This window comes from Propithecus coquereli, unplaced genomic scaffold (genome assembly GCF_000956105.1).
Source record: "Propithecus coquereli isolate 6110/MARCELLA unplaced genomic scaffold, Pcoq_1.0 Scaffold107, whole genome shotgun sequence".
Classification (NCBI taxonomy): Eukaryota; Metazoa; Chordata; class Mammalia; order Primates; family Indriidae; genus Propithecus; species Propithecus coquereli.
In genome coordinates, this window is record NW_012134636.1 from 1,580,526 (window position 1) to 1,590,701 (window position 10,176).

General features: G+C 50.0%; 1 protein-coding gene across 1 annotated transcript in view; it reads right to left on the reverse strand.

Moving 5' to 3' along the window:
* Window positions 1-276: 276 nt before the first annotated feature.
* Window positions 277-10,176, reverse strand: part of LHFPL4 (lipoma HMGIC fusion partner-like 4) — a 41,707-nt gene continuing 31,807 nt past the window's right edge. The window contains exons 3-4 of the mRNA XM_012646697.1: window positions 3,233-3,469; window positions 277-780 (exon numbers count right to left, since the gene is read on the reverse strand). Coding sequence (XP_012502151.1) covers window positions 680-780; window positions 3,233-3,469 — 338 coding nt within the window. The 3' untranslated portion in view covers window positions 277-679. The remainder of the gene's footprint in view (window positions 781-3,232; window positions 3,470-10,176) is intronic.

A 10,176-nucleotide genomic window follows, 5' to 3' on the forward strand; every position in this document is an offset into this window, starting at 1 on the left:
TGCCCCCGCCGCTGCACCAGAGCCTGAAAGTCTTTTCTCAGACCCTGGGTGGGTCAGGGCCCCAGTCTGCAGCTGACCGGGAGGCCCCGTGCTTTCTCCCCTCAGTGCAGCTCAGAGTCCTTTGGGAGAGCTGAGAGCAGGCTGGAAAACAGGGGCAGAGAAGGCCCCGGGGAGACTGGTGGCACCTGGAGCTTTGTGGCAGATGTGGTGGAACCATCATCGGCAAAAAAAGTAGGAAAGAGTCGGGCCCATCCTGGGGCAGTAGCTAGAATAAATTTCTGGAGGAGGCAGGAACCAGAGGAGGCCAAGGATACAGCCAGGCAGCAGCCCTCCAGACCCAGGGGCTGGGAACCACAGGCTCCTCCCTCCCCTGGGGACGTGCAGGGGCCCCCCAGGCCAGTCTGGAGGGCAAAGAAGCCCAGCGGACCAGGGCAAAATGGGCTCCCAATTGAGGGAGTAGCCAGAATCAGGCTCTCCCAGGGGCTGGAGGGCCTCTCCCCTCCCCGAGGCTGCATCCCAGCCCCATCCTCTCTTCAAAGCCTGGAGCTGGCAGGCCGGTAGCAGGTGAGAAGTCAGTCTGAGATCAAGGTCTTCCCTCGGATCTTGAATGGAGGAGATGAGAGGGCAGGAAACAGGACAAGCTGAGGTCAGGCCAATTCCTGGGCTGTGGTCCTGGCCTTCAGGGTCCCTGTGAGTGAGCCACGGGGCAGGGGAGGACTCCCCATCCAGAGACATCACCCCCTGGCCGCAACACAGAGCTTACTGTAGAGCCCACAAAATCTAAGAGAGAGAGAGAATTGGAGAAAGTCAGAGACCTCCGGGGCATCAGGGCTCCCTTTGGACTTCCCCAGGGGAAAAGTGGGCAGAAGTGGGAGCTGCACAGGCTCAGAAATCCCAACCAAGCCTCTGCCCCTCAGGGTGGTCTTGAGCAAGCCATTCCACCTCTCTGAGCCCCAATGTCCTAATCTGTAAAATGGGGACGACCACTTCACGGGGAAACTCTGAAGAGTCAAAAAGAGACAAATCATGTCAGCCACTGACTTGGTACAGTGTCGGCACATAGTATATGCTGCAAATGGTACCAGTCTGTTTTATTATTTTTGTTCCAGAGGTCTTTGGCTCCAAACTGAACTGCCCAGCTCACTCATCTTGAATCCCCAGGGCAGGAAGGCAGAGTGAGGCTCCCTTACATCGCCTTTTATTTCTCTCCTGCTCTATAAGTGAGCTTTAATGACATCACCTTTTAACACTGAGTTGTTAGGTGGCTGTAGGGAGAGACGGAAGGGCGCTGAGTGGGCGGCACCTCACAGCAGTCACATCCCCCAGCCTTCTTGAGAAAGGCCACATAGCAGTCTTAGTCTTGCACTTCCGGAAGCTGCCACCAGAGGGCAGGCGCTGTCCTCACACCAAGACCACAGAAACCCACGGGTCTGCGGGGCTCTGTCAGATGGGGCCTCTGAGTGTAGGTTAGCAGACCAGCATCCCAGGGGGGCCAGAAAGGGGCAGGAAATCTCTGGCCTCACGAGGCTAAGACTGGCAGCATGACAGTGAGCAGGAGCTTGGGCTTTGGACTTGGACTTGGCTTCAAATCCTGCTTACATCACCTTGGGGAAGTTCCTGGAGCTCTCTGAACCTGGACTTTCTTTCTCATTTGTAAAATGTGGTCTCAGTGCCTGCCTGGAGGGGAGTTGGGAGGACTGACAACTTTGAGCATTCACCATGTGCGAGACCAAGCTTGCCACGTTAACAGGCACATGACAGCCCTGGGAGGTGGTATTATTCTCGCCAGCTTCATTTCAGCAAGTGCAGGAAACTGAAGCTGAAGGTTAAGTAATTTCTGAGCTCAACCTGCTTCCACTACAGACAATCTGCCTTCGCAGTCTAAGAGTTCAACCGCAATCGTAAACTACCTCCTGCCAAATGAGATTACACAGCTCATACATTATTGCATTTAATTCTCACTGCCATTATTCCCATTTTATAGGCGAGAGACTTCAAGAGACAAATATAATTAAAGTGCAAAACATAGATCCAGCAATGCTAATATGCTAATATGCTCAAGGAAGGCTGTGACTCTGAAGATTACATCTCCCATCTCTCAAAGTAAAGAATGCACACCCAGACAGACAAGCATCCACTGATGCAGTGTCTCTCCTTGCTCTGGGGGCAGGGTGGCCTCTGGGTCAGAAGACTCTGTGAGGCAACACCCTTTTGGAAAGGAGTCTGGCCCTATCATTGCAGCTTTAAGCATGCAATTTCCCTTCCGGAAAGACATCAAGAAACACTTGCACATGTGTATGAGAAGCCACCACAGAGATGTTCATCGTAGCATTGTCAGTGATAGGCAAAACCTGGAAACCTCCCTAATAGCCCCTGAAAGGAGAATAGTTCAATAAACTACCCTTCCTTCATCTTATAATAATGTGTGTGGATGTATAGAAAAGTGTCTGGTAACAGCAATACCCCTGAAACTCTGGCCTTATATGTAATATTTTCTTTATTGTATTTTAATGCTACTTGATATATGCAAAAGTTTATATGTAATATACCAAGTATAAAGCACATGGTAATGAACACCAGTGAACTCACCATTCAAGAACTATTAACCTTACTGATAATTTGCATATGCCTGTGTCCCCAGCTCATAGTGCTGACTTCCTCCCCTTCCATCCCAACCACAGATGACCACCATCCCACCTATTTATCATTGCTTTAAAAATATGTATAGTACTACTATATTGAAACATACTACATGTATGTTTAAACAATACATTGCTTAGTTTTGCTTGTTTTCAAGCTCAATAAATATATCACTGTCATCTTCTGGAACTTGATTTTTTCCCCCTTCTTGGTATTATGTTGTCAAGATGCAGCCACTCTGTTACAGTTAACTGAAGTGCATTCATTTTCACAGTTGCACCTGCTCTGTGATGTGAACATACCACCGTTTATTTATCCATCCTTCTGCCGAAGGCCATTTAGGTTGTTCGTAGTTGTTTGCTGTAGTGACCCTGCTGCCACCCGCATTTTTACACATTTCTCATGAGTGTGTACTCCAAGGTGAGTTTGCTGGGTCATAGGTGTGCAAATGCTCAGATTTGAGGGAGAATGTCAAATTGTTTAAAAGGTCTGTTAGGTGTCCGATTTTTGCATCCCTTTTATTACTTTTATTTATTTGATTAAATGTCCAGCCCCACGGGCAGCCACCCTCCTGCCCGCAGCGCCCACTCGCCTTTGTTCTCCGGTTTGAGCTCCTCCTGCAGCAGGTCTGTTTGCCGGTTGCCCAGCACGAAGGCGAGGAAGGAGAGGATGAGGGCGTTGAGGATGCCGATGATGGCCAGGATGTACGCCCAGCGCACGGAACAGTCCCCCAGGGAGTACTTCCCCGTCTTGGCCCCGCACATGTCTCGGATCGTCTCGGCGTCCCAGCCGTCAGGGAAGATCATGCAGCCCAGGACGAGGCACAGAGCTGAGGGGCGCGCGCCGGGCCCACCGCCGCGGTCAGGAGGGAAGGAAGGAAGGAAGAAGAGAACAATACTCCCTGGCGTCCAAGGGCACGGAATCCCCTTCAGTCTGGGCCCCGGCACCCCCGCCCCGCCCACCAACCCAACCAAGGGCTCCCAAACCACTTCCGGGGCGGGGGGAGGAGACAAAGACAGACACACAGACACGCAAGGGTCTGGGATGGGCCTCCTGCTCCAGCAACAGAAACTTTCTGGAACCCTCAATGCCCTTTCTCCACCATCAAATCAACTCTTCCTCCGGGAAGCCCTGCGGGAAATATGAGAAAATAGCAAAGCACAGCCACCGCCTTCAGCTCCCTCTGGCATCCCGGCCATGTTTTCTCTCTCCCAACCTGACCGTTCTTCCCTGTTTTTCTCATCCAGTCACCTGATGTTTGTCGGGCGCCATTTTCCTTCCATTCGAGGCGCTGGAAGCTCGCTCTCGTGCCCGCGGGTGAGCACTGCGCTCGGAGCACACGCCGTGCAGTGCCAGCCACAGGGCTCAGCCCGGTCCTTCCCCTCGCTCAGCTGTATGATTTGGGGGGTGCTGCCGAGCCCAAATGGGCCCGTTTCTGTGCAATGAACACCACAGTACTTACCTCACGGGTGGAACCGGGATTAAATGACGCAATGCCTGTAGGACACCAAGCACAGTGCCAGGCGCTCACTCAGGTAGCACTGAGGGCATTCCGCGTGCCAGGCACTAGCCCGGCGTGTGTGTCTGTATGGGGGGGAGGGACTTGGATTCCAGCCTCAGGGAGCTTGTGTGTAGCGGGGGACAGGTACATTATAGCATTAAGAAGGCTGGAGCTCGGCGATTTTCTAGATGTGTGACTCTGAGCGAATTCCTTCACCTTTGAGCCTCAGTTTCCTCATCTGTAAAATGGGGACAATGATGGCATCCTCTCGTGGTGGCAAAGATAACAGAAGGCAGCAAATGTAAAGTGCTTGGCACAGTAAGTCCCGGATAAATCTTGGCTGATATTATCAAAACTAGTCATAACGAGAAAAATAATCATTACACAAATAAGAAAATAATGGGGAAGGTGGTTTCAGGTGAGGGCAGAGACAGAGAAAGGGAGAAGAGGCAGGCCAAGAAGGGCCTTGGGAATGAATGCCCTAGGCAGCATCCTGTCCCTGCGGGTTTAGCGACCCGCCTCTAGCAAACGCGCCCGCGAGCCTCAGCCAATCAGCACGCTGCGTCCCCGCGAGCCTCAGCCAATCAGCACGCTGCGTCCCCGCGAGCCTCAGCCAATCAGCACGCTGCGTCCCTGCGGTAACCGGGAGCGGCTCCGAAGGAGCGCACGCGGCGTCGCAGGCCCAGCAGAACCACCCGGACTCCGGGCCTTCCCTGCTGCGGAGCTCCGACCAGGGCTGCGGACCCTGACCCCGGCTGCGGGCTGGAGGTGGCCTCCCAATGTCTGCCTGAGTCGGGGTTGACATGTCTGAGTCCTGAAGGTTCCACGGGGCTCTGGTTGGAACTGTGGGGACCTTGACCCGCGCCAGGGCTACAGGGTGCTTAACCTGGGTTTTAGATGACAGCTATGGCACACGGCGGGTGGCAGTCAGTTCTGCCCACTGTCCCTATGTCCTGTCTAGCCCCAGGGTGGGAAGGGGCCCTGGGTTTCGCCGGCTCCCTACCACAGCCACCGTCAGAGGGCGTGCGCTTTAGGCCCCAGACTCCTCCGGCCTCCAGCGGAGGGGCCCCTCCCCAGCGTGACGCCGCAGGATGTCCCCCAGTCCTGCCCCCCGCCCCCAGTGCCGCCCCTCATCCAGATGCTGCGCTGCGGCCACACACGCGCCAGAGCTGGGCTTCCCGCCTCTCCACCGCTACCACTGCTTAAGGGCTGGGGAAAGGGTTCCAGGCAAAGGGAACGGCAAATGCAAAAGCCCTGGGGCGGGAATGAGCTGGGCGAGTTAAAGAATTCGACCATTTGAAGATGCCCATCAGACACCCGCGTGCAGAGGCACGTCGGGAGCTAAGCGGAAACCGCAGGCTGGATATGGCAATGTGAGCGCTGCGCAAACTGAAGAGAAGACTTCGCACTGCGCCGGGCGCGCTCCAGCCTTAACAGGGCGGTAAGAGGATGAGGAGCCGCCTATTCCTACCCCTTGCCAAAGCCTCCGGGACCCTATCTGGAGGAGGAGGAGGGTCAAACGCCCAAGATGGGGCAAGGGAAAGGAGTGATCTCGGCGTCCCAAGGGCCCTTCCCCAGGCGGGTATGCTGCCGCCTTCCCATCCCGGGCTCTATGTCTCCAGCTGGAGGCAGGGGTGGGGAAGAGCCTGGGGAAGGCATCCCCGTCTCCATGGAAACAGCGCTGTATCCCGCGCTCCTAGACGGTGGCTCCCGGCTCCTGCGGGCGGCCCCACTCCCCTCCGCAACCCGGGCACTGAGGCCTCAGTGAGGTTTTCTTCCCTTTGCACTGCGCCTGCACGCTCTCTCTGCCTGTCTCTCTCTGCCTGTGTCTCCATTCCTTTCTCGTGTCTTCTCCACCCTGTTCATCTTTCTTTGCATCTGTCTCTTCCCCTCTGCCTGTGTCTGTCTCTCCCCTCCCTACATTGTGCTCGAATCTGTCTCCACCCTCCCTTTTCCCCTTTGTTTAGCTCTCCCAGCATCTCTATTGCTTTCCTCCCCTTTCTCCCTTCTCTGTGTCTATCCCCTCACCCTGCCCACTCTGTTTCTGCCTCTCCCTTCCTCCATTCCACACACAAATTTCTGAGTGCCTGTAATGTGCCAGGCACTGTGCAGCGTGCTGGGGACACAGGCAGGTATGGTGTCTGTCCTCAAGAGCAGAGGCACGTGGGGAGGAATGAAATCAACAAGTCAACACACAGAATAGTTAGACATGCCAAGGAGTGCCCCAAGGGTAACAGACTAGGAGCTGAGACCCAAAATGACAGGCGTGGTCAGAGAAGGCTGGGACAGTAACTCTGCCTCCTTTGCTCTGCAGGGTTTCAGATGGTGGCTATGAGGTCCCAGAGGCCACCCTGGGAATGAGAAACACCCAGAGGTCAAACAAATAGAGAAAAGCCAATCAGCTGGGTTTCCCTGGTCCTGAGGGAAGAGAGGAAGAGACCAGCGGGGATAGTTTAGGGCAGAGAAGTGCCCAAGAAACTCCCCATGAGGAGACAGAATGCCTATGGACAAGGCAGGCTTCAGCATTCCCATTTGCTGGATGAAGAAACTGAGGCTGAGGTAATTGCATTCCAAGTTCAAGCCTCTTTTGGAAATAATGAGCTGGTGGAAGAGCCAGCTGCTGCTGGGGCACAGGCAGGGGTGCAGGCTACAGCGTGGGACAAGGTTCCTCAGCCTCAGTGCTTCTGACATTCAGGCCAGGTAAGTAAGTCTTCATGGTGGGGGCTGTCCCGGGCGCGTGGGATATTTAGCATCGTCCCTGGCCTCAACCCACCACATGCCAGTGGCACCACCTCCCCTAGTCATAATAATACAAAGTCTCCAGACATTGCCACATGTCCCCTGGGGGGAGGATTTTTCCTGGTGAGAACAACTGGTGTAGGGGCCAGGGCCCTAGGATGGGCATCTCCATTCAGTTACCCCAAAGTCCGCTGACTTTCCCTGCTCCAAGCAGCCGGGAGTTGTTATGACAAAATTAAGATGAAGAATACTATTATTAATAATGTGATAATAATGTTAAAAAATAGCACCGAGTGCTTAACTCTTCAGGGTGCTGAGCTCCTGACATTTGTTATCTCATTTATTCCTATAAAAAATCCATGAAGTGGGAAAACAACGTCACCCTCGTTTTATAGATGAGGAAACTGAGGCTCAAAGGAACCAAGTATTTTATCCAATGTCACACAGCTAGTAAGTGGTGGGATCTGTACTCAAACTTAGGTCCTTACTTGATGTTTTTCTTTGAATAAACTTACTTTTTAAGTTAGGTACATATACTAAAAAAGCAAATTTAAATCACTTTCAAAGAAAAGGAAACCAGGATTATTTGCCATAAATAGAAAGACACTAAATGTAAGTATAATGAAATCAAAACAATGTTCTCAGATGCTAGCTAGACACTTTGCCTACCAATTGCTCTGAGCCAAGGGCTGATCCCTTTGTTTAAAAGACCTGTTAGTAAGAACGAGAGGAGTTAAAGACGTATTAGCACCAAACTGAGACTTTCCCCTTGCAATTACGAAATAAATTGGAAATGGAGCACTGTGCTCACCACTGGCTGCCGGATGCCATCCTGCCTGTGTCCCATAATTGAGAAACATGTCCCACTTTGTCCCGCCTCCACAACAGGCTCAACTCTACCCTTTACACTGCAATTTTAGCCTTTTTTTTGCCTCTCTGGGCCTTAATTTCTTCATTTGTCAAAGGAGGATCATGACATCTGCCCAACCCATTTCACAGACCTTTTATGAGAATCAAATGAGAGATGAGAAGTAGCATGGCAAATTCCTAAGGATGGAGTGAGGGCAGGTCATGGTGACTCTTGGCACAGTGCAGTGGCTGGGTGCAGTGGCTCACACCTGTAATCCCAGAATTTTGGGAGACTGAGATGGGAGGATCGCTTGAGGCCAGGAGTTCAAGACTAGCCTGAGCAACATAGTGAGACCTCGTCTCTACAACAAATAACCTTAAAAAATTTGCTGGACATGGTGGTACATACCCATAATCCCAGCTACTCAGGAGGCTGAGGCAGGTGGATTGCCTGAGCCCAGGAGTTCAAGGTTAGAGTGAGCTATCATCATATCACTGTACTTCAGCTGGGCAACAGAGCAAGACCCTATCTCCTAAAAAAAAAAAACCACTGTAAAAAAATCTTGGACAAAAGAATTAAGACTTTTTCCAGATATTTAAGAACTGTAATGGTGGCTGCATCGGGAAGGAGGTATGCATATTTTTTACCACGTAACAATGGCAGAGACAAATAGTTTCCTATGGTATCTATTCATCCCTTCTTCCTTATTATTAGAATCTCGAATTTTTAGCTAAGACTTTGACTATAGAGAAAAAAGAATATTTTCCAACCTCCCTTGCAGCTATATGTGACCACATGACTAAGCAAAAATACATGCAGATGAGGTATGTGCTTCAAGGCACTAACTTTATACAAACAGATTTATAAGTATGCTACAGTGTGCTCTTTTCCCCTTGTCTTCATCCCTTTCTCCATCCTGCTGCCTGGAATGCAGATGTGATGGCTAAGAAGCTAGCAGCCATTTTCAACAATGATGATAAGGGCCACGACCCGGGAGTGGTGGAGCAGAAAGCTGGGAGTTGCTAATGAGCTACCAGGAGCTACCAAAGAGATCTGGACAGCCTAACTCTTGCAAAATTATTTCACATAAGGGACTAGAACCTTAGGGCTCTGAACCACAATTATTTTGGGTTTTCCTATCACATGCAGCCAAACCTAGTCCTAACTGATATAATAATGTTTCATTTCTTTTGAATTTTGTATCATGTATATTTACTGGGAACAAAACCTTTAACTGTGTGTCACTGAGAAAGTCCCTTCACCACTCTGAACCTCAGTTTTATAATCATTGGAATGAGGATACCTATTTCTCAAGGCCATGAAGTAGACTGAGTACACAACCACTAGCAACTGTAATGGTAGTAGGTCTCCACTGGCTGGGGGCATGAAGGGGGCATGTGCATGCCTGGAAACGCACTTACCACTTGACTCAACTTGATCTTTTCCCCTTTTTTTTTCAGATACACCACCACCTTGAGTAAACTTCATCCTATGGCTATACTTGTGCATATACACAAAGATGTATAGAAGGGGGTTCACTGCACTAGCATCTTTATAACACAAGGCCAAAAATATATGTCTATTAAGAGGGAACTGGTTAAATAAGTTATGGTGTATCCATGCCATGGAATACCACTAAGCCATTAAAAGTCAATGGGGTACAATCGTATAAGTTATCATGGAAAATCTTGTAAGATATATTAAGAAATAAAAAGGATATAAAGGTACAAAATGCTGTATATAGTACAATCCCATCTATTTTTAATAGACTTTATTTTGTAGAGCAGTTTTACGTTCACAGCAAAATTAAACAGAAAGTTCAAAGATTTCCCAAAGACTTCCTGCCCCCACACACGCACAGCCTCCCCCACTTTCAACATCCCCCAATATAGTGATATGTTTCTTAAAATTGATGAACCAACATTGACCCGTCATTATCACCCAAGTCCATAGTTTACATTAGGATTCATTCTTGGGGTTGTACATTCTATGGGTTTAGACAAAAGTATAATGGCATTTATCCACCATTGTAGTGTCATAGGGAATAGTTTCATTGCCCCTCTGTGCTCTGCCTATTTATCCCTCCCTCCCCCTCACCCTGGCAACCACTGATCTTTTAACTGTCCCCGTAGTTTGCCTTTTCCAGAATGTCGTATAATTGGAATCATACATTATGTAGACCTTTCAGACAGGGCTTTTTTCACTTTTCATTTAGTGATGGGCATTTATGTTTCCTCCATATTTTTTCATGGCATCATAGCTCACTTCTTTTTAGTGCTCAAGAATATTCCATTTTCTGAATGTGCCAAAATTTCATCTACTGAAGGACATCTTGGTTGCTCCCAACTTTTGGCAATTATGAATAAAGCCGCTATAAACATCAGAGTTTCATAGTTTTTCTCATATAAATCTTGTACATATTTTATTAGATTTATACATAAATATT